The following is a 24,980-nucleotide window of genomic DNA, read 5'->3' on the forward strand; positions in this document are numbered from 1 at the left end:
AGAGGACAAAAGGTACAAAGAAGCCAATTTTGGCTTGATGTCAAGAAAAACTTCCTAACTATTAAAGCTGTCCAAGAGTGTACTGACTTGTCTCTAGAGGTGGTGAAATGTCTTTCCTTGAAGGTCTTTAAGCAGAGACTAGATGAGCACTATGAAACATGTTATATCAGAGATTCCTTAGAACATATGTCAGAATAGATGGTCACAGAGGTTCTTAACAATTCTCAAAATCAGTGCTTGTTTTCTTTTTCAGTTTTTGAGAGTAATGTGCATGACATAGGTATTGATTTCTCTTTAAAACTTTTACAGAATTCACTCACATATTCATTATGATCAGGGTATATTTGCTTAAAACAGTAAGCACTGATTTGGAAACCACAGTTTGTGACATTTGGGAAAAATGACAGAAATTACTAAGGTAGACCTTAGAGATGATCTAATCCAGCTCTCATTTTGCACAGCAAGAAAATGAAACCCAGACAAAGCAGTGTATTTTTAACAATTGGCAGTGACCTTCAGGCTATTAAGTGACCCAGCAATGCCACTGATGACAATAAGCTCTAGTGACCTTCATGTTTACTGTCTTCATTGTCTGGTAAATGATTCCTGGATTTCCCTTTTGGCAACCTAACATCCCAGTTCCCTCTGACTGATCTCTTTTGAGGAAATCTCAGTCTGAGTCATACAACACTGCACTGGTTCTATCTACCAGCCACTGTTAATGAGTTAGGAACTGACCTCAGCTCATCATAAAGACCCAAGGTTTATGACTTCTGGTGGAATACTCTATGTTACACCTCATCTCACTTAGAAGGTTCAAATTTTTCACTAAAAAATATACAGAGTTTGAGAAAGGGGGAGCAAGTGAGGGAAGGGGTTTTGCTTGCTGCTAAACTTTTCACTAAAGTAGGTGAGTTTGAAACCGTTCTTCTAATAGACTCTAAGAGTTTTCTCCCATCATAAAAAAATGTTTCTTACCTGAGTTAGGACATCCAACTGACTCACGATATGCTCCAGAGTGTTGGTAACAGCTGGGGGAAGGGTGACTACGTCTGTCTGTGGGTTCCTGATAGAATCCTGAGCTTTAATTCTGAAGGAAGTCTCTGAGAAATCCATTTCTGGCTGTTAAGAAAAAGAAAAGTCATTCCTTATTCAATACCACTATAAATTAGATGAAATAAATTTCTTTCAAATAATTCAAAAGAAACCAAGCAAAAAATACAAATATAAATAATGTCAGAAAATGGAAATCCAATATTTCCCTCATTATGTCAAAGTTTCCACATTCCATAAGTCTTCATTTCTAAAACAAGGGAAGTATGATCTTCCAATGTGAAAAACATTAAGCTTAAAGGAGAAAACTCAAAAGGTCATATGTATGCTATCAACAGATCCATACTTACCTTTATGTTTGTTAGATGACAAACTATTCCTCAAAAGTGAAATTGTGACTGGTTGGAGTACTTCCCAGTCTCTAATATCAGGAAGGTTTTCTCCAAATCCTTTTTGACTATCTAGCATCAACATTTGGTCGCTAGCCTCTGCTTATTAAGTTGCTCTGAAGCCTTTTCTTCTTCATGCAATATAAACTTCATTTCCTTCACTCTTTTTCACAGATCTGATCCTCTTACCTTGTCACCACTTCAGAGGGTCACCTCCTATAATCCTTTACAAGTTGTGGAATCTAGAAATAAACTATCCTAGGAGCAGTTTAAGCTTTCCTACAGTTGTGATTTCCCCTCCACTGAAAACAATGGTGTGTCAAGCCAAACAGAGTAGAGATGAGTCAGAATCCAGGGCAATCTCTATCCAATTATTTCAATTGTATCTCTTGAGATCTTCTTATGGAAACATGTGAGAATGTATACTAACATGACTGCTACATTATTTCATAATGGGTACTCATTCATATGGATCATAAATATGGCCTCTAGGAAGCATATAGGAAGTTAAAGGCACTTCCAGTTTACAGAATCCAGTGATATTAACAGCTAGACAGCATCTGTGTTGCAGTGTGGACTCCTAAACCAGAAGATGATCATGATAACTGTTATTACGATTAGGACCTTTTGAAGTAATGATAATTGATATATACATAAAGCTTTAGTTTGCAAACATTTATTTTCATCTGAGTTTCACAACAATCCTGGGAATTAGGAATTGCAAACTAAAGCTGCATTTTACAAATGAGGATATTGAGGTTCAGAGCTGCTCATCACCGAAAAACTAATAAATAGCAGAGGCAGAATATGAGCACAGGTTTTCCTGACTACAAGTCTACTGCACTATCCATTACATAAGCCACCACATTCCTATGTTCCCTTCTGGCTAAACAGTCAGAATCCATGGCAGGAGAAGAAAGGAAGACTTCCTTCTCCCCAGGGAATTAGCAGTGGCCAAGGCTATGAGAGAGCTGTATTCCAGTATCCTACATTTTTCCTTCCTGTACAAACAATATTTCAATAGTAGGAGGTTCCTGGGCTAGCTCTTCAGAAGTTTTATTTAGCTGACAAAGTTACTGAAATACCATTTGTATTTAGAATACTAATTTGTATGGGAAAATGTTATTGTACTCCAGATATTCAAATTCCAAACAAACTTTTGGAACACAACTAGTATATAGACATTCAAACTATCCCTAAGTCTTATTTCATATAGATTACAAAAGTTGGTAGGTTGGTGTTTGCCAGTTACCTGAAGGCAGCTGATTCTGTAGCAGCTTGATTAAATTTGCTCTTAGAAGTCAAACTAAGATGAAAGAGTAGCAGAAGGAAGCATGGTGAACACCCCCTATCCTATAGTCTGGCCTTCCCACCCCCAAATATTTCCAAACAGATCTAGAAAATGTACTGGCCAAATCCAAGGAAAAAAAAAAAATCACAAATCATTTTTCCAAACAAGGCATCAGGAGACAGGTCTGCTTATAGGGTCTGCTGTCTGAGTCATCAAAAAGGAAAATATTGTGCTTCAGGACAAAAGGAGTTCCAAATCCAGCATAAAGATCCCAAAACATGTATAATGATTAGGAACAGATTCTACCTGGCAACTCTGTCCCACACTACCCAATTCTGAGTCACAAATACATGGTGAACTGAATGAAGGACCTATGCCCAAAGGCAACATTCAAGAGTGAGAAACACAAGGTGTTCTTAAACTGTATATTAAATAAGGAACAAGTTCAATAGTAATCAGCAGCTGTGTGGCTCTGAGCCCAACAGCAGAGCAAAGTATCAATCAACAAACATTTATTAAGCACCTACTTTGTGTCAGGTACTGTGCTAAATGCTGGAGATACAAAAAGAGTTGTAAAAGACAGTCCATACCCTTAAAGAACTCACAATCTAATGGAGGAGACAACACATTAATAAATATATACAAAGCAAACTATATGTAAGATAAACAGGAAATAATTAACACAGGGAAAATACTGGAAAGAAGGAAGAATAGGAAAGACTTCCTATATAGAAGGTGGGATTTTAGTTGGGACTTAAAGGAAACAAGGTCAATAATCATACTGGAGGATTCCAAGGAAATAAAAAAGGACCCACATGTGCAAAAATGTTTGTAGCAGCTCTTTGTGTGATAGTAAAGAATTGGAAAATGAGTAGAAGTCCATCAATTGGGGAATAGCTGAATAAATTGTAGTATAGAAGATAATCAACAAACTGATTTTAGAAAGGCCTGGAAAGATTTATATGAACTGATGCTAAGTGAAACAAGCAGAACCAAGAACACAATGTACACAATAACAAGAAGAATGTGTGATAATTAAGACTTGGTTCTTCTCAGTGATTCAAAGCAATCTCAATAGACTCTGGACAGAAAATGCTATCTGCATCCAGAAAAAGAACTATGGAGACTAAATGTAAATAAACACATGCGATATTTTTTTTCCTGTTTTTATTATTTTTTATCTCTCCTATAGTGTTTCCTTTTTGTTCTAATTTTTCTCCTCCAACATCAATTTAATACACAAATCAATGTGTATTAAAAATAAGTAAATTTAAAAAAAAGAAATTTAAAAGAAAAATAATAATTAGAGTAGAGGAAAGAAAGCATTACTGGCATAGGGTACAGCCAGAGAGAAGGCCCAGAGAATAATAAGAAGGCTAATGTTACTGGTTCAAAGAATACATGTGGGAGAGTCTGAATTAAGAAGACTGGAAAGTTAGGAGGGAACTAGGTTATGAAGGACTTTAAATGTCAAATAGCATTTTGTATTTCCTTCTGATGGCAACAGGAAGATGCTTGAGTTTTTTGTGTTTTTTTTTTTTTTTGGGGGGGGGGGAAATAAAGGGGATATGGTCAGACCTGTACTTTAGACCTCTATTTTAATGGCTGAATGGAAAATGGATTGAAGTAGAGAAAGATCTGAGATAGGCAGACTCAACAGAAAGGTATTCCGATAATCAAGACATGAGATGATTAGAACTTGCAACTGAGAAGTCTCAGTGTCAGAAGAGAAAAACGGAAGCATATTCAAGAGATGTTGTAAAGGTGAAATTGACAGACTTTGACATCAGACTGGATATGAGGGCTAAGAGATAGGGAGGAATACAGGATAGGGTAGTCTCAGTTCGTTTCCAGCCTAATATGCAGTGGAATAACTAAGGTCAGAATCCTTAGATCAAGAGAAAAGCTCCAATTGTCAATATTTTTATGGCACAATAATGCTCTATCACATTCATATAACATAATTTATTAAGTGAATTGATGGGTTCCCCTCAGTTTCCAATTCTTTGCCACCACAATGAGAGTTGATATATTTTTTGTCCATCCTTAGAACTGATTTCCTAGTTTTCTTAAACTTAACCTCTCTATTTATCCTCCTTCTGCTGAATGCCCCTTTTTCTTTTCCTCTTTCCCTTCCATTCAGTGAAAATGTATTTCTATATCCAACTTTATTGATTTTGACCAGTTCCTAATTGTAAAACCTCCTTTTTGAGAATCTCAATTATGAAATAATTTCCCTTCACCTTTATCTCCTTTACCCCCCAATCTATTCATCTTTTTTCCCCCCCATTTTTCCTTTAAGATCATCAAAATATAATAATCACTTCTGGATCCTTTGTCTATAGATTCACCTATGACCTCTGATGATAAAAATTAAAAGGGAACACATGTATTATCTACACATATTAGAATGCAGTTTGTCCTTATTTAATCCTTATGTTTGTTTACCTTTTTGTATTTCTATTGACTTCTCTGTTTGCATGTCAAAGATTCTATGAAGCTTTGGTCTTCTCAACAGAAATGCTTGAAAGTCCACTATTTTATTAAAGATCCATTTTTTCTCCTTGTAGAATTATGTTTAATTTTGCTGGGTATTTGTGATTGTAAACCTGTATTTTTTGCCTTCTGAAATATGTATTTCAAGCTCTCCATACTCCTTTAAAGTGGCAGCTGCTAAATTATACGTGAGGTTCCAGTTCCTCAATATTTAAATTCTTTTTTTCTGACTGCTTACAATATTTTTTTTCATTGACCTGGAATCTGTGCTGGTTCCTTCCCACCCAGGACCATGTCTCTGCAACACAGCTAGGGCTGGTGTTCCTAATGTTTCTGGGTTGATTTGGGGGTTTCTTTCAGGTGACTACGTGATATATTTCCATTTTGCTCTCTCTGAGATCTCTGGGCAGTTTTACTTTATGATTTTTTGAAATATGACATATAGGTTCTTTTTTTGGCCACAATTTTCAGGCTGTTCAATTATTCTTAAATGTTCCTGAGTGTCCATCTTTTCTTTGCTTCCTTGTAGATTGTTCTTTTGTTCTCTGCCATACACATATTTTTACTTTACTTTTTTTTTCTCTTTCAACCCCTCCCCCAAGGGACCAAGAAATAACAACAGAATATAAAGAATGAAAAAAAAAAAAAAAAGAATAGAATGTGAAATATCTTTTAAGGAAAATAACCGATCTGGAGAACAGGTCAAGAGGAGACTATATAATAATAATTAAACTATGTGAAAACTGTGACCCAAAAAAGAATCAGATATATATATATATATACATACATACACAATCATATCCCCAGCCCTCCCACATACATACACACACATATATTATACATATATATTCCCATCCACCCACTTACAGACCCACATATTCATACATATATCTATATACATACATACATAGAGCAACATGCATACATATCTATATATTCATAGACACACACATTATAAACATGTATCTAAAACAGTATTAGTATGGCTGACACATTGTAGATTTCTCTTTTAAATAAGTTTTAAGTTTGATTTTTGTCTAAGATAATGATTACTAGTTGTACTTCTTTCTACTCCTGATTCTTGTTGTAGTATTTATATATATCTCCTTTCCTGTCCCTGCTAACTCTTCTGTTTTAATTCTGCTCTTTAACTTGCCTTGCTATTGCTTAACTTCCCCCCATGCATGGATTCCTTGTCTTATTCCCCCACCCTTGTTTTTTCTTCTCTTCCCCCTCATCTTTCCTTAATTCTTTTATTTTGGAGAGTGCTATACCTTCATGATATATTATTATGGTAACCCTTCATGCCTATTTAACTCATTCCCAATGTGATTTTCAGAACTATAAGCCCTCCATCCCCCTTTAATGTCCTGTGGCACCTCATTTGTATAATGCAATTACTATTTTTAATTTTTCCTAGTCAGTTTTGCTTTTTTGAGTCAAATCATACTTAATTCTACCTCAGTCTTTCTTTTGAACTACCCAATTACTGGGGTCCATCTTAAACATGTAGTATACATTTTCTACATATAAAACAATTTGTCTATGTTAAGTTCCTTGAAACTGTTCTTTGATATTGGCTCTTATATGTTAAATTTTCTACTGAGTTCATGTTTTGTTGAAAGAAAGCCTTGAAAATCTGCCAAATTTGTTGAATGTCCATTTCTTTCATTCAATATTATTAGATAACTTTGCTAGATAAGATATTTTTGGCCACAGGCTTTGTTCTTTTGATAGCCAGTATATGATTCCAGGATCTGTGATCTTTTATTGTGGTTGCTCCTAAGTTCTGTACAATTCTAATTGTAGCTCCAGCATATTTGAATGGGTTTTTTGTTTCTTATGGAATTCTCTCTTTAATCTGGGGGTTTCAAAAATTGGCAATAATATTCCTTTGTGTTTTCCACAGATGGTGTTTGGTAGTTTTTTTCTATTTCTACTTTTCCCTCATATTCTATCACTCCAGAACAAGTTTCTTGGAATACTTCTTGCATGATTATGTCAAGATTCTTTTTTGGGTCACAGTTTTCACATAGTTTAATTATTATTATATAGTCTCCTCTTGACCTGTTCTCCAGATCGGTTATTTTCCTTAAAAGATATTTCACATTCTATTCTTTTTTTTTTTTTTTTTCATTCTTTATATTCTGTTGTTATTTCTTGGTCCCTTATACCTTTACTGGTTTCCCCTTGCCCAATTCTAATTTTCAAAAAAAATTATTTTATTATCTCCTTTTCTAGTTGATTAACTTTATCTTCATAATCTTCCTGTTTATCTTGGATGGTTTTTGTTCTTACTTTTAAATTTTTTCCTCAATGCCTCTCATTTGATCTTAAAATTCTTTCTTGAGTTATTCTATAAACTTTCTCTGGGCAAGGAGCCATTTAACTTTACTCTTTGGGGTAGAAGATTTTTTTACTTTAAGGTCCTCCTCTGATGATAAACCCCATGTTCCCCATTCCCATAATACATTTCTATGTTTGCTCTTTCTTCTTTGCCAGTTCATTTTTTCAAAATGAGAAATACTAGTATATGTACCTCTAATCATGAGGTGGGAGAATAGTGCCTCTAGCTTCACTTTAAAGCTTTCTTCTCTGACCTGGAACCTCAAACCAAAAGTTTGCAAGTGCTGGTCCTCCACTCAACTGGATGTGCTGGTTCCTTCCCACCCAGGACCATGTCTCTGCAACACAGCTAGGGCTGGTGTTCCTAATAAGCTAAGGTTCCTGCAGTCTTCCTAGACTCAGACCTCCAACTCACAGAGTGCTGGAGGTGAAAATTTCTGTGGTTCCTGCCAAGACTTCAGCCAAGAGCAGCTAGCCTTAGGTGTTTTTGCAGAACTAGCCTGGAGGTATTTGTCCTTTTCACAGGTTAATCCTGAGCCTGGCGTTTTTATTCTGGTCTTCTTAAATTGTGCCAGGAGGACCCTTATTCTATCTCAAGTCTATATTTGCCCAAGATACAAATTTGTTCAGTTTGTGGAGGAAATCTGGAGAGCTTGAAATTTATTCACCTATTCCAACAGCTTCCCAGAATTCTTCTCTATAAGTATAACTGATGTGGCTACAGAGTACCAAATGTTGGGGTTCTATCATGTGAAGAATTCACAATGGCCATTCTCTTTGGCAAAAAAAATAGGTTTATTCAGAAGAAGAGGTTACCGACAAAATGAAGAGATACGATAGATACCAGGAATGGTAAATATGAAATAGAGAGGGAGAGAATATATAGTTAGCAATAAAGGAATTTTAACAATTAATGATGGAAAAGACAAAGTCTCTACTGGAACTTGCAATTAGCCAGGAAAAAGGAAATACCTCAAGTGGTTAGAGCATGCCCTTAGTTGGCAGGCTAAATCCTATCTAAAAGAGTTAGTTAGCTATAAGGAGAGCTATATAAATTAGCTATAAACTATAACTCCTATCATAAGGCACACTAGGGATTAAGAGGAAAGAATAGTGGGGGGATGAGAAGAGACAGACTATGAAACATGATGGGGGGATCAGAAGAGAGACACCACATGGCATGGAGAGGTAAGGTGAAAGATATCCCAGGTAGAGTGCCATGGCAGACTGAACCAAAGGAATGCAACAAAGATGGCATGGGCTATAAGCAGATTTATAGAAGAAATTTAACCTTAGGGATGTGAATAGGATTTCTGACAGAACATGGCAAGGTGAAGCTACCCACAACCCTCCCCACCTCTCTTCCACATTAGGTTGGCCTCAGGGGCTTGATATAATTTGGATTTCTTGTCTGGACACAACCAAATGGGGTCACCCATGGGGTGGGGTAGGGAGAGCCACACAAGGTAGGACCACTAAACTAAACTGAGCTCCATCAGAGCCTTTTCCATGTCTGCCTTAGGGAATAATTCCATCAATGTTCCAATTCCTCTCTGCCACCTGGCTATCCAGGACCATATCACTATATTATTAAGTGAAGGGTGGCTAAATTCAGTCAATTCAATTCAAACTTTAACTGCTTTGCCTACTCTGCGAAGCACTTTTGCTGAAAACACAACAACAAAAATGTTACCAGTCCATGCCTTTAAAGGCTTCACTCTTCACACTTGATGGACACAGGTACACAAAGTTCTAACAGGTTCTAAATGTCACTTCAAAAAGTAGAGGACACTAACTGCAAGAAGACTCAGAAAAGAGTTGAGAAGAAAGAAGCAAATCATCTTGCTATGACAGAAACTTCAGGTATTGCAGTTGAAATGTGCAGTCCAAACATGGTTTGTAAAAGTTAAAAATCAGGGGGAAAAAAAAATCATCTTTATGGTTCAAGTTTACTAACAAACAGAACTCCCTGTGAGAAGAATGGTAATAAAAAAGGAAAAGTAAACAAAAACTAGCACCATCTTAGTTATATAGCAATTTCTGGTTACAAGGTTCTTTCACATCTATTTTCCATAACTTAACCTGTTATACAAATTACATAATTAACGTTGTCATTACAGCAACAACCCATTTTACATAAGAAAAAAATGGGGACTAGAAAGGTGAAATCACTAACCCACAAAAACAGAGTTAGAGATTGAGCCAGAATTCTGACTATCTACTAAGCCCAAATCCAATATTTTCCTCACAGAACCCAGTCACAAAGCATTCCAATAAAAAATATTTCCATCAGCAATTGGTCAATAAATCTATTTGCTTCAATGTATCAATCCTATATAAAGTTTCAGACTCAGGAAACTTGAATGAGCACCAAATGTCATGAGCAAAGGCTTCATAAAAGGAATTTAAATGTGCCAGTAATTTGTTGTAGCTTGAAAAAATGTAAAGACATTGTTAGTAGTAAGTACAATGTGCAAATGATTCACTGGAGGTGATGATGTGACAAAAACAATCACTGTGTGCAGAATAAATTATTAACATCTTATTTAGCCTCTAAAAAAGCATAGGGAATGCCTTCCAACACATTTCAACAATTTATAACTAGGAAAAAATAATTAAAAGTTAAGGTCCCACACTTAAATTATTCAAGAACTATTTGCATATGATATGTATTCAGGTTCTCCAGATAGGGCTAGTCTAAAAATAAAAGTTCAAGGGAATTTTTCTCTTTGTATCATTCATAAGGATTCTCCAGGCAGACCCTGAACACCAAACTGTAATGTCCAATAAAGATAAGTTACAATACTTGAGTCACAGGAAAGGGAAGGCTCAGAATATCCTTTTTTTTTTTTTTTTAAATCAAATAAATCTTCAAATAACTCTTAGTAATTTATGAGTTAAACATGCAATTTTGTTTCCAAACTTGAACTAAAAATTAAACTGAAAGGGGATATCTATCTATCTATCTACATACAGATACATACTTATACTATATATGCATACATACACTTCTCATCTATTTCTGTCAAGATTTGACTACAACTTAATCCTTGATCAAACTTTCATTTTGGGGCTTTTCAAATGGGAAGGAAGGCATGAAGTGTTGTGTATTTTGTTTACTTCTTAATTCTCACCTCAAAAGAATTACCATTATCAAAAACTAAAAAAGATAAACAGCAACTTATTTCCATATCTGCAGAGAGGATGATTTGGGACAGTAGTAAAGAATGTCTATGTTTCCCTCCCTTCCAACTCTCACACCTGGAAATTAGACACAATCTCCAATGGAAAAATGCTCACGTGCCTTTTCTGAGTAAAAGCTAGCTCCATAGAAACCCAAAATGAAGCCACAGACATGTTTGCTTAATAGAATCACCAATAGGATTTTTGGAGACCCATACTAACCCTATGATTTAGGATTCTGGTTTGGAGTAAAAGAAGCAGAGAAAACTTCTGATTCTAAACATAGTACTGAATGAAACTATGAGGCAGTGTGATTTTTAAAAATCATCTGATTTTTCAACACTGAAAACTTTCTCCAAAGGTAGCAGATACATTCACAAGTTTCTGTGTAAGAACACTGAAAAAAACTTGATTTTTATCTAGAGCTTATAAATGAAGAAAGTGTCTTTGAGCATTTTATTCTTCCCCACCAGGTTCTAAAGAAGAAATGGTCAGTGTAGTGGGTGAGTCAATAATGGCATTCAAATTAAAATACCCAGTCAGCCTCAGACTCAAGTCTCTGAGTCCACAATGCAGTTATTACACACTAAACTTGGAAAAGGAAACCATGCTATTTCATTAGCCTTTTTCTGGAACCACTTTCCTGAAGGATATGTTTGGTTACAGAACTATTAAACGCAACTAATATCTGATCTGAAGGAACTGAACAAGAAGGATTATGGTCTAGCAACAGCAATAATCCATTTTTAAAGGAATTACTTTTTCTGTTGATCATACACCCATAAATTTAGAGCTATTAAAAAATATTAGAGGTCATCTAGTTTAACTCCCTCATTTTTTAATTAATTATTTGTAAAAAGAGTGGGATTGAAAACATTTTTCATTTGTTGACTCCTTTTCACCCAAGAAATTTTTATGTGGTCCCCAGTATATATAAGGTATATCAAATCAAACATTTACTTATAATAAATCACAAATTAGCAACAAATACATTAAGTTACAAAACTCCATATGGAATTACAAATCACAGCTTAAGAAACTGGGTAGTATATGACCAGGGAACTCCTTCACAAATTCTATATATATAAAATCACTGGATAATTTAAAAAACACAAAACAATAAATTGATGCTGTCAGATGTGCTGGTACATTTATATATATATATATATATATATATATATATATATATATATATATATATATATATATATATAGATGCTGTCAGATGTGCTGGTACATTATATAAATATATATATATATGTGTGTGTGTGTGTGTGTGTGTGTGTGTGTGTGTGTGTGTGTGTGTCATATTCAGCTCAATCCAAGAGTTTCTTTCAACTACCCAAATAAAAATGAAAGTCATAAAAGAACTGAAAATATTTTCTCATATAATAAGCAATTTGACCTTATTGAGAATTGGTCTTTGATATTTATTTTATTTTTCTCCCGGATATTATATGTCAAGTTTTCCCTTATGTTCTGTTTTTGTCACAAAATTCATTAAAAATTAATCTCTCTCTTTTTTTTTTTCATTCAGGATTATACTTAACTTTCTTGGTATGTCATCCTTGGTCATAACCCCAGATCTTTTGTAGTTTGAAATATAGTATTCCAATTATTGTTTTATAAGAAATGACCAGCAGGATGATTTCAGAAAGGCCTGGAGAGACTTACATTAACCCATGCTGAGTGAAATGAACAGGACCAGATCATCATTATATACTCCAATAACAATTCTATATGATGATCAGTTCTAATGGACATGGCTCTCTTTAACAATGAGATGAACCAAATCAGTTCCATTTGTTCAATAAGGAAGAGAACCAGCTACACCCAGTGAAAGAACTCAGGGAAATGAGTATGAACCACTATATAGCATTTCCACTCCCTCTGTTTTTGTCTGCTTGCATTTTTTATTTCCTTCTCGGGTTATTTTTACCTTGTTTCTAAGTCCGATTTTTCTTGTGCAGCAAAATAACTGTATGGATATGTATACATATATTGTGTTTAACATATACTGTCACATATTTAACATGTATTGGTCTACCTGCCATCTAGGGGAGGTGGAGGGAAGGAGGGGAAAAGTTGGAACAGAAGGTTTTGCAAGGGTCAATGATGAAAAATTACCCATGCATATATCTTGCAAATAAAAAGCTATAATAATAATAATAATAATAATAATAAGTAATATAGTATTCCAAACATAGCAGCTAATTCTTATGTAATTCTTATTATAGCTCCCTGGTATTTTTTTTTTTTTTCTTCTCTTGTTGCTTCCAATATTTTCTCCTTAATCTGGGAGCTCTGAACTTGGCTATAATATTTCTGTAAGTTTTAAGTGGTAATTGGTGGATTTTTTTTCTTTCTATTTCTGCATTGCCTTATTGTTCTAGAACTTCAGGGCAATTAAAAAAATTAATTTCTTATAAAATTGTATCAAGATTTTTTTTTTTAAATTAGGCAGTCTGACTATTCTTACATTATTTCTCCTTGTCTGTTCTTCAGATCAGTTGTTTTTCTGATGAGAGGTTTCACATTTTCTTCTATTTTTTCATCCTTTTGATTCTGTTTTATAATTTGTTTGTGTCTTAGAACATAATTACCTTTCCTTTGTCCAATTTTAGTTTTTGAGGAATTCTTTAAAGTTTTTGGTTCTCCAAGTTGGTTGACTTTCTTAATTTTCTTGGATTGCTCTTGTTTTAAAAAAAAAAATTGTTTTCTAATTTTCCCCTGAGGTCTCTTATTTGACTTTTTAAATTCTTTTTAAGTTCCTGTAAGAAATTTTTTTGTGCTAAAGATTTTTTTTCTGACTATAAATCCTGATCTTCTTTATTCTCATAAAAGCTACTTATGATTAGGTTCTTTCTCCTTTGCTTGCTCATATTTTTATTTTTGTTTGTTTTATTTTATTTTTACCAGTTATTGGTATGATTAAGTTTTAATTGCAAGGTATGGGGAATTATGTCCCAAGCCTGTAGTCTTGACCATCTTGACCTTGTTTCTTTCTTTTTTTTTTCTTCAAAAGTTTAAAATCAAGATATTTAGTCAGAAGGATATTATCAACAACTGGACTATCCTAAGAGTCAACCTTAGAGACCAATAAACAAAGGCATAGGATCATAGTAGGTAATCCTCAGTTCCCAGAGTGAGGATTTGTAACAGGATAGCCAGACCACTTCATTTTTCAATCACAGAGTACCTTCCCTAGAAGGAATGAGTTTGAAAAGAACTAGGGCATCATTTTTGCAAATTTTAAAAGAAAGATTATACCAAAAAGACCTTAGCCCAAAATGATCACAAGCAAGAAGAAAAGAAAATTAAAATGCTATAAAAATAGTTTGTAAATATAAAATGAAACAAGTAGTTAGGACCACAAAGAATACAATTCAATTTCTTTTACTGGAAAAAAAAAAATCTTTGGTAAATATCTTACTCCATTTTTAGATGGTTCCTATACAATGCAAGTTTCAGCCCTTCCCCTGAGGTAAAGAAGCTTCAGTTAAAAGGTGGGAGAGGAGTGAACAAAAATCCAGCAATAACAACAAAAACAAAAACAAAACAAAACAAAACAAAAAAATCACGCAAATAAAATCAAATTCCATTCAATTCTAAGATGTTATAAAGAATAACATTAAAAATGATCATTGCCCTATAGCAACTAACCAACATCAATAAAGCATTTTTGTTAAGTGTCTACTATATGCCAGGTACAGCAAAAAATAAAGATGAGACATGTATGTACATAAGGATACACAGAATAAATACAAGATAGTTTAGGGAATGAGGAACTGCAGAGCAAAAATAAGGATGGAGATAGAGCTAGATAGAAGAAACTCCTCAGGGTAATCTAATCAAACTGTTTCCTTTACAAGTGAGAGCTGGCAAAGGTGAAGCAATCTGCCTAGGGTCACACAGAAGGGCCTTTACTATAGCTCTGCCTGAATCCTATGTAACCTTGTAATAAACTACAGCAGGGTGTCAACAATTGCTTCCTGTACCTCTAGACTAAAAAAGCACTAATCACTAGGTGAGTCTGTGCATTTACTAGTAGTACCCAACACATCCTACAGACAACAAAGCAGAAAGAATGCTGTTCATACTAACAAAATGTACAGAAACAAATAAAAAAAAAAAAAAGAGCATTAGTGCTCAAGATTCTCTTTTGAACATGGAACACAGCCTAAATACGGTTTGTCTGGGGGATCCTGGGAACTCCTAAATGCATTTTTTAAATGGTCTTAGGTTTCCATTAATATGTTGATGCACACTCCAGATGAAATAAGCATTCAAAAGGAAAAGTGCTTTGGGATCATCTTGGGATTAGATATAAAATTAGCATTGTTGGATCTTTAGGAAAAGATAGAGGATTTTACAGAAATTATAAACTAGAAAGTAGCCTATCTGATTAATGTTTAAAAGGCTTATCTTTACTCATTATCATTAAAAAAGGCCTAGGTGTGTCCACTATGCACATAACAACATTACCCAAAGTTCTTTGGACAAGGTAAACTAAACCCAGGGGCTAGTCTCAAGAAGATCACAAGGTAGACAACACTAAGAACACATCAAAACAAAAATAACTGTGCTCTATCTAGAAATAAAAAAGGAATGTGTTGGGGGATGGAAAGTGAGAGGAATGTTTAGGAGCCCTAGCATTAGTTATGTTTTTAGATGAATAATTTATTTATCCGGTCTCATTATACTAAGTGTATTGGCCAGTACATTGCCTACTTCAACATCTGCTTAACAGAATTTAGAAATATTGTGAGAGACAGTGGATTACTAAGACAGCAGGCAGAATCAACACCTTTTAAAATATGATAGAGCTCCTAGTGACAAAAAGGAGCACAAGTGATTTATTTATAGTAACCACTTGAAGGTTGAACATTCTAACAATTAGGCTTGAATTGAAATGAAACCTCAAGAACAGGAGATGGTCATTTTGAGGAGAAGATGAGGGAGAAGGAAAGGGAGAAACGCATTAGTATCCACTGACAATTCTGTGCTTCTCTCCAAGTCTTTTAAATTCGTAATTTCTTACAATGTAGGACATAAACAATTTCCTTATATAAAAATAACAACTAGAGACGACTAGTCACTTTTTAAGGATTCTAATGAAATATGCCCTTCCCCCCACTGTACATCTCCCCCCCCCCCCAACATGCACATTTCAGGCCATTGGAACTACCGGGCTTAGTAAAATTATTGGAAGCCCAAAGCATCAACACTACTCCACATCATTCACTAAATCTCTAAGAGTAACCTCTCAATTTTGTCACAAAAACATCTTTTTCTAGATAGTGAAATCGTCCCCAGCTGTGGCAAACAATGCAGCATCCCACCAACAGCACACAAAGCAATGTAACCATTGTAGAGCCCTGTATAGGTAAGTGCTAGTTCAGCTGTCTACAAAGGGAACAGTGACATCCAGTGGAATGGAGTGGAATCCAGTGGAATCCTTATCTTCAAGGTAAATATCAGTCTCATGCGAGGTGCTGCATTGGCCTGATTCCCCAGATGTCTTTTGCAATAAGCTTCACAGTTTCTTCCAAATATGTCTACAAAGCTATTGCCAAGAAAGGGAAATGTGTGAGTATTCAATTTCCAAAAGGTATGCATGTCAGTTAGGACTGGTTTTCTGGATCTAGGATAAGTTTTGTATTTTTGAGGTATTCAATGCACATTTTCACTGTTCCAAGTGCCTGTTACAACTGAAATCCAAGAAAATGGAGCTGAATCTCTATGTGCTTTTTCTGCCAAAAACATCTTCATGATGAGTATTCAGAGTAGGAAGCTAATATACTTCCATTTTCTTAATCCACAGAAAATTCAGACTACCTTTCTTTTTGGCCACACAAGAAGCTTCCTGAGAACCATGGAAGAAAGTATTCTTTAGTAATGCTGGAGTAACATTCAAAGAAAAGCAAAATTGAAAAAAGTAAAAACCTTTAAAGACATTATTATCAAGATAAGCCTCATGAGAACATGAACCATTCTGATAGCTTTGCCATAGTAACCAATTAGAACACTGACTCAAATCAGAATCCATCATCCTTAGAGAACAAGGTATAAACCTACCCTCCAATCTTTATAAATCTAAAAAACAAAGGTTTTTTTTTCCTTTTAGTGAAATGAAAAGGACAAAATTACACACAGTCTCACTCACATAGCAGCAATAACACAAGTTCAATGACAACTCTGAGACTGAACTCACAAATTTAGATCTTACCATAACCAATTTCTCCTCATTCACTGTCTTGGGTCTAGTCATCGATACACTGTGTTTGCTACTGTTCATGAATTGGAGGCCTACCTGCACTCAAAATAGCTTGCTAAAAACAAAGAAGTTTTTCTCGAGAAATTATAATTTTATGATGATGTAATGCTAACATTCTAAAAGAGGGGAAAAGTGTCTCTTTAGAACCTTCATGTCTTCAAAAGGCACTGAGGGAGTTAAATAAGAAAAACAGAGCATCTGGGGGGTGGACTGTTTCTGTTCTGAGGTGTTTTAAGAGAGGATAGAAAAGGGAAAATGATAAAAGAAATATACACTAATGTAGAAAAGAAGAAAAAATGGTGTAGAATACTTACTATTTCTTCTAATAACATGAGAAGAATGGACAAAAACATGGAAGGTAGACAAAATAGACATTTGATGAACCTTAATCATATACAAATAGAACAAATGAGGTTTGAACACACATAATTTGATATAGGAAAATAGGAAAACAGGTGGAAATAAGGAAAGGGAGAATTAAATAGGAGAATACTGCAGAGAGAATGGTCTCTTAAGAAAAACAAACTTTCTGTTCCCAAAGGGATCATTAAAAAGATTAAGGGAGGAAGCAAAGACAGAATAGCTAAATAACTGTCATATATGAATGTAATGCAATATTACTATGAAATGATGCAAGAGAGGATTTTAGAAAATCATAGGAAAACAAAAACTGATACAGATAAACAGAACCAAAAGAACAATTTTTATATGAGAACAATGTTGTATAAAGAAAAACAATTTTGAAAGACTGATCAAATTCTGATCAAAGCAATGATTAACAACATCTCCAAAGGATCTATAATGAATATATTAGGCATCTCCTGAGAGGTGATGGACTCAAAAGTAACATATATTCTTGGATATGGATACAGTATGGCTGCTTTCCTTGACTATGATTATTTGTTAAATCTCATCTTCCTGTCCATTTTAATTGAAAGGAGTAAGGGGGAAGAAGAAGAAAGGGGGGGGGAGGGTGTAGTTCAGAATGTAGCATACAAAAAGCAGATTTACTTTTTTTTTCAAAGCAAGAAGCACAGAATAGAGATTCATGATTCCATATGTGTGTGTGTATATACAACCTCCTCTTTGTGCTCTACTTTGTATACAGAAATGTTCATTTGTGTGTATGTGTGTCAAGTTTAAAATTGGATAGTAATTTGACTAATCAAGGGAACATAGGAAGAGTTATTAGCTTGAAATGAATCACTGCTGTAACATAGTTAAAGGATATTATATCTCATTTCTGGACCCTTATACTCAGTCAGACCAAAGCTACTAAAAAATAGTTCACGAGATCAGATATAAATTAGAGGAACATAGGATAGTTTACCTCTCAGACTGGTGGAGGAGGAAGGAATTTGTTTCCAAAGGAGAACTGGAGATCATTATTGATCACAAAATAGACAATTTTGATTACATCAAATTAAAAAGCTTTTGAACTAACAAAACTAATGCAAACAAGATTAGAAGGAAAGTAACAAACTGGGAAAATATTTTTACAGTTAAAGGTTCTAATAAAGGCCTCATCTCCAAAATATACAGAGAATTGACTTTAATTTATAAGAAATCAAGCCATTCTCCAATTGATAAATGGTCAAAGGATATGAACAGACAATTTTCAGATGATGAAATTAAAACTATTTCCACTCATGAAAGAGTGTTCCAAATTACTATTGATCAGAGAAATGCAAATTAAGACAACTCTGAGATACCACTAAACCCCTGTCAAATTGGCTAAGATGATAGGAAAAGATAATGATGAATGTTGGAGGGGTTGTGGGAAAACTGGGACACTGATGCATTGTTGGTGGAGTTGTGAAAGAATCCAACCATTCTGGAGAGCAATCTGGAGTTATGCCCAAAAAGTTATCAAAATGTGCATACCCTTTGACCCAGCAGTGCTGCTACTGGGCTTATATTCCAAGGAGATACTAAAGAGGGGAAAGGGACTTGTATGTGCCAAAATATTTGTGGCAGCCCTTTTTGTAGTGGCTAGAAACTGGAAAATGAACGGATGTCCATCAATTGGAGAATAGTTGGGTAAATTATGGTATATGAATGTTATGGAATATTATTGCTCTGTAAGAAATGACCAACAGGAGGAATGCAGAGAGGCTTGGAGAGACTCACATCAACTGATGCTGAGTGAAATGAGCAGAACCAGGAGATCATTATACACTTCAACAATGATAGTGTATGAGGATGTATTCTGATGGAAGTGGATATCTTCAACATAGAGAAGAGTTAATCCAATTCCAATTGATCAATGATGGACAGAATCAGCTACACCCAGAAAGGGAACACTGGGAAATGAGTGTAAACTGTGAGCATTTTTTTGTTTGTTTGTTTTTCTTCCCAGATTATTTTTATCTTCCGAATACAACAACAACAACAACAAAATTCGGTTCTGCACATATATATTGTACCTAGGATATACTATAAGATATTTAATATGTATGGGAATGCCTGCCATCTAGGGGAGGGAGTGGAGGGAAGGAGGGGAAAAATTCGGAACAGAAGGAAGTACAAGGGATAATGTTGTAAAATAAACAAATAAATAAATAAATGATTACCTATGCATATGTACTGTCAAAAAAAAGTTATAATTATAAAATTAATTTTAAAAAATTAGTTCACTATATCCAAATACAACTTAACCAAGATAATCAAGATGACACTTTGTCAACTGATTCCATTTCTATGGGAAGTATTTCACTTACTAGCTATGTGAGCAGAGGCAAATTATTTAATCTCTCTAAGCCTCAGTACTTCATCATCTACAAAAATGGATGTGATAGTCCTTGTACATTTAGCCTTATACAATTATTGAAAAGAGCACTTTGTAAACCATATGATTTTACAGAAACTAAGAATTATCATTTCACTCTTCCAACATATTTATGCATTCACTCCCTCCATTTTTATGACTCACAAACCATCATTCTTTCCTGTATCAATCAATCACTAAATCCAAAGTATAGTGGAAAGAACAATGAACTAGGAGTTTGATTCTCTGCCTCTGCTACATTGCGATTATGTGTAGTTTTCAATGTGAATTATTATCACAGGCAATATTATCACATTATCATCAGGCAGCAGCAAGGGGGTGAGTTACCTCATTAGCTTCAAGTGATATTCCCAATATAAAGGCAAGATCATTTTTTCTTCCCTGAATTCTAGCATTGCTTGGTTGTGACTTGCTCTACTATATTTTCCAATAGACCAAATATATTAATGAACAGGACTTTTTTTTTATGATTAGAAGAAAAAAAAAATCTACCTATTCACATTTGTATTTCTGACAAGCTCAAAGACAACATGTGTAAAGCCAAACTCTTTTTTTGGAAATGTTAATTAAAGAAAATGTGTCTGGCAACAGGCAAATCCACATGCTGGTAGTCAGTGTTATTCAACAAGCAAAACAGAATGACCCAAAGGTGGTATCTATCTCAGGGCTGGTAAAGCCTATAGGGAACTAGTTTGACCCATTAAATTCACAGGGAGAAGAAAGACTCAGAAAAAGGAAGGAACTTGTCCAAGGTCATTTTAATTCATGTCAGTCTAGCCTTAGAAAGTCAAATCTCTTATGAAGTCTGATAATTCTATTTCACATAGCACAGGGTTGTCAAGGTTTTGAGGGCAGCTCTCTCATTTCAGATATTTCCACTTACTTTTTAGTAAGCTTTGAACTTTACCTGCAAAATGGCAGCAAGATCCTACCTCAAAGGATATTCTTTTAGTGTTTTTAATGCTGCTAATGCAGGCAATATTAACACACCAATTTTCTGGGATGTTCATTCCTGATTTTCACAACAAATACTCAAATAGTAGAATAACACAAAAATGGAGGTTCCCTTCCACATTTGTGAGGTTTCTACTGAGGAATCTCAAAAAAAGCTTTCTAAAGCAAACGTCCATGTTACTATCCTACAAAAACTTCCAGTGGTTCACACTGTCTCTTACATAAAATGCAAATCTCTCATCTTGGCCTTTAAGGACCTTCACTAAGTTGCTTAGAACTCCAACCTCTCTTTCCAACCTTATTTCATACTCCCCATAGAAATCACAAAACCTGAGAGCTAAAGGGACTCAGATCCTGCTTAGTGTACACTATAACTGAAAGGAATCCTCACTACCACAAGGAAGGAAGTCTGCCATTCAGAAACTATGCTACAGCCAAGCAACCCTCAAACTCAATACCCCATTTTCCACCTCCATGCATTCAGAAAGGCCATTTCTCACATTCTTCTTTATCAGAATCTTCATCTTTTTTCAAGATTCAGCTAGGTGCCACATCCTCTATGGGGAGGCTTTCTTAATGCTGCCCAGTTATTACTGTTTTCATTAGCTCTCTTCCATCCTCACAGAATAATATAATTCCTTAAGAATTGCTTTCTTTCTTCCAAACACAGTGCATTGCACACAACAGATGCTTAATAAATGGATGGCAAATTTGAATATGTTAAATCTATCCAGAGAGAGAACAAACAGGGCCTGAAAACAGGAGGTACATCAAGTATGAGAAAGTGAGAGGAGTAAAAAGCATCTGTTTGCTTTAGGAAGACCATTTTGGTGGTTTACCTGAAGGTAGTTTCAAAAAGAAAAGGATTTTGCAAAGTTCCATTCAGTACCAAATCACTGATATGTGTCACTATACTCTTTTTTTGACTCTAGATTGGGAGGTTTAGCCACAGCTGTTTTGACAACCTGCTGTAAATAGTAAAAGGGAGATAATGAATGGCACATGTCTTCTGTCTACTCAAAGAATATCTTACATCTTTGAAGCCAAAGGAGACAGAAATATGTATCACAAATACAGAAGCACACAATATCTATATTATATAAAGCCACTTCACCTGACAATGAATGACCCAAGATCAAAGAGTTGCCCCTTTGGGATATGCTTTTGCACTCTCTTTTACTTTCTCTCCTAAAGAGAGAATCTGGATGACTAGAATGGGGCACATACACATCAGTTCCCTGAGGCTGAAGTACATTAGCACAAAGAGACTGGTAAGTCATGATTCCACTTTAACTGACCATTACAAAAGGATCAGTCAACTTCAAACTAGCCCATCTCCTACACAATGTGCAGTACGTTTTAATTGACTGGAAAGCACTGACGCAAAGGGAGAAAGCTGTACAATAAATGAATGGCACATGGTCTTATGTGTGTTTCCCATTGCTTTGAGATATTCTGCTCAAATGCTATCATTGAAATTTTGAAAAGAAAAAAAGGAAGAACGAGCTGAGGCAAAGAAGAAAGCGTTGCTAAAAAGGGCACTCCATTTTAGTATTTATTCTTTCTCTAAAATCTTCAAAAATGAGGCTTGAAAATACACCAATAACCAAATCCCCACTCAATAATCACATTTGTCTCAACTCTACCCAGCTACTCTAGCACAGAAAATATGGGTAATACAAGAACTTGTCTTTAATTTTCACAAGAGAAAAATAATGTGAAAGTGGGTAAACATTGTTATCTTCCAGGAACAGTGGAGATGTTGCCAGTGATCAATAAGTCACGTAGCTCTTTATAATAATGAAAAAAGGTGAGTCGTTAAATTGCATCTAATGTATATCACACATACCACATGGACCAGATTTCTTTGTTTCCACGAAGAAACAAATGATATAATACTGGGAGGAGCTGTTGTACACAAAGAAGTCATAGTTGAAAATAGAACCTTTCCCCCCAACTCCCCATAACCCTCTCGTGTGTTTTTAAAAGGAAATTTGATGTAGCAGAAAAAGGGACTTGAATTCAGGAAACCAAAATCTGACTTTTAGCTATCCTTTGTGACAAGGACCAACTATATTATCTGTGCTTTGGTTTCCTTATATGTAAAATGGGGATAATAACAGTTGCACTCTATTTCAAAGGACTGCTATGAAAAAAGTACTCTGAAAATCTTAATATGTCATACATGAAATGTTATTCTATACTAGTTGTATTATGTTATCTGTGTTTGATTCTTCTTTCAACTCTTATATGAAAAGCTTCATGAATGCAGTGTCTTATTCATCTCTATCTACCCCAAGGACTTTGCCCAGAGCAGATATTCAGGAACATTTAGTGAGGCTATCCTTTTTCCTCTATAGCTAGAACACATCACTTTTTTTTTTTAATTTTATACTTTAAAAAAAATTAATTTTATAATTATAACTTTTTGACAGTACATATGCATGGGTAATTTTTTACAACATTATCCCTTGCACTCACTTCTGCTCACTTCTGTTCCGAATTTTCCTCTCCTTCCTTCCACCCCCTCCCCTAGATGGCAGGCAGCCCCATATATGTTAAATATATTATACCATATCCTAGATACAATATATGTGTGCAGAACCAAATTTCTTGTTGCATAGGAAGACTTGGATTCAGAAGGTAAAAATAACCTGGGAAGAAAAACAAAAATACAAACATTTTACACTCATTTCTCAGTGTTCCTTCTCTGGATTGATTCTGTCCATCATTGATCAATTGGAACTGAATTAGATCTTCTTTTTGTCGAAGATATCCACTTCCATCAGAATACATCCTCATATAGTATTGTTGTTAAAGTGTATAATGATCTCCTGGTTCTGCTCATTTCACTCAGCATCAGTTAATGTAAGTCTCTCCAAACCTTTCTGAATTCATCCTTCTGGTCATTTCTTACAAAAAAATAATATTCCATAACATTCATAGACCACAATTTACCCAACCATTCTCCAATTGATGGGCATCCATTCATTCATTTTCCAGTTTCTAGCCACTATGAAAAGGGCTGCCACAAACATTTTGGCACATACAGGTCCCTTTCCCTTCTTTAGTATTTCTTTGGGATATAAGCCCAGTAGCAGCACAGCTAGATCAAAGGGTATGCACAGTTTGATAACTTTTTGGGCATAATTCCAGAATGCTCTCCAGAATGGTTGGATTCTTCCACAACTCCACCAACAATGTATCAGTGTCCCAGTTTTCCCACAACCCCTCCAACATTCATCATTATCTTTTCCTATCATCTTAGCCAATTTGACAGGGGTGTAGTGGTATCTCAGAGTTGTCTTAATTTGCATTTCTCTAATCAACAGTAATTTGGAACACTCTTTCATGAGTGGAAATAGTTTCAATTTCATCATCTGAAAATTGTCTGTTCATATCCTTTGACCATTTATCAACTGGAGAATGGCTTGATTTCTTATAAATTAAAGTCAATTCTCTGTATATTTTGGAGGAGGCCTTTATTAGAACCTTTAACTGTAAAAATATTTCCCAGTTTGTTACTTCCCTTCTAATCTTCTTTGCATTAGTTTTGTTTGTACAAAAGCTTTCTAATTTGATGTAATCAAAATTTTCTATTTTGTGATCAATAATGATCTCCAGTTCTCCTTTGGTCACAAATTCCTTCCTCCTCCACAAGTCTGAGAGGTAAACTATCCTATGTTCCTCTAATTTACTTATGATCTCGTTCTTTATGCCTAAATCATGGACCCATTTTGATCTTATCTTGATATGTGGTGTTAAGTGTGGGTCCATGCCGAATTTCTGCCACACTAATTTCCAGTTTTCCCAGCAGTTTTTGTCAAATAACGAATTCTTATCCCAAAATTTGGGATCTTTGGGTTTGTCAAACACTCAATTGCTATAGTTGTTCACTATTTTGTCCTGTGAACCTAACCTATTCCACTGATCAACTAGTCTATTTCTTAGCCAATACCAAATGGTTTTGGTGACTGCTGCTTTATAATATAATTTTAGATCAGGTACAGCTAGGCCACCCTTCATTTGATTTTTTTTTTCATTAATTCCCTTGAAATTCTCAACCTTTTAGAACACATCACTTTTAATTCACCAAGTGTGCATGTTGGATTCAATTCAAATAGTTTCTCAATTTCCTTTGCTTAGAATGGAAGACTGTAGAAACCATCTTGTCTTGAACTTTAAGGGATGAGAACTTTTTTT

At 34.9% G+C, this 24,980-nt stretch overlaps 1 protein-coding gene across 8 annotated transcripts in view; it reads right to left on the reverse strand.

Moving 5' to 3' along the window:
- POC1A (POC1 centriolar protein A) overlaps positions 1–24,980 on the reverse strand; it is a 162,580-nt gene that overhangs the window by 61,346 nt on the left and 76,254 nt on the right. For all 8 annotated transcript variants that reach the window (XM_074283412.1, XM_074283404.1, XM_074283405.1 and 5 more), the window contains exon 10: positions 979–1,122. In XM_074283412.1, the coding sequence (XP_074139513.1) occupies positions 979–1,122 (144 nt within the window). The remainder of the gene's footprint in view (positions 1–978; positions 1,123–24,980) is intronic.

This window comes from Sminthopsis crassicaudata, chromosome 1, assembly GCF_048593235.1.
Source record: "Sminthopsis crassicaudata isolate SCR6 chromosome 1, ASM4859323v1, whole genome shotgun sequence".
Taxonomy (NCBI): Eukaryota; Metazoa; Chordata; class Mammalia; order Dasyuromorphia; family Dasyuridae; genus Sminthopsis; species Sminthopsis crassicaudata.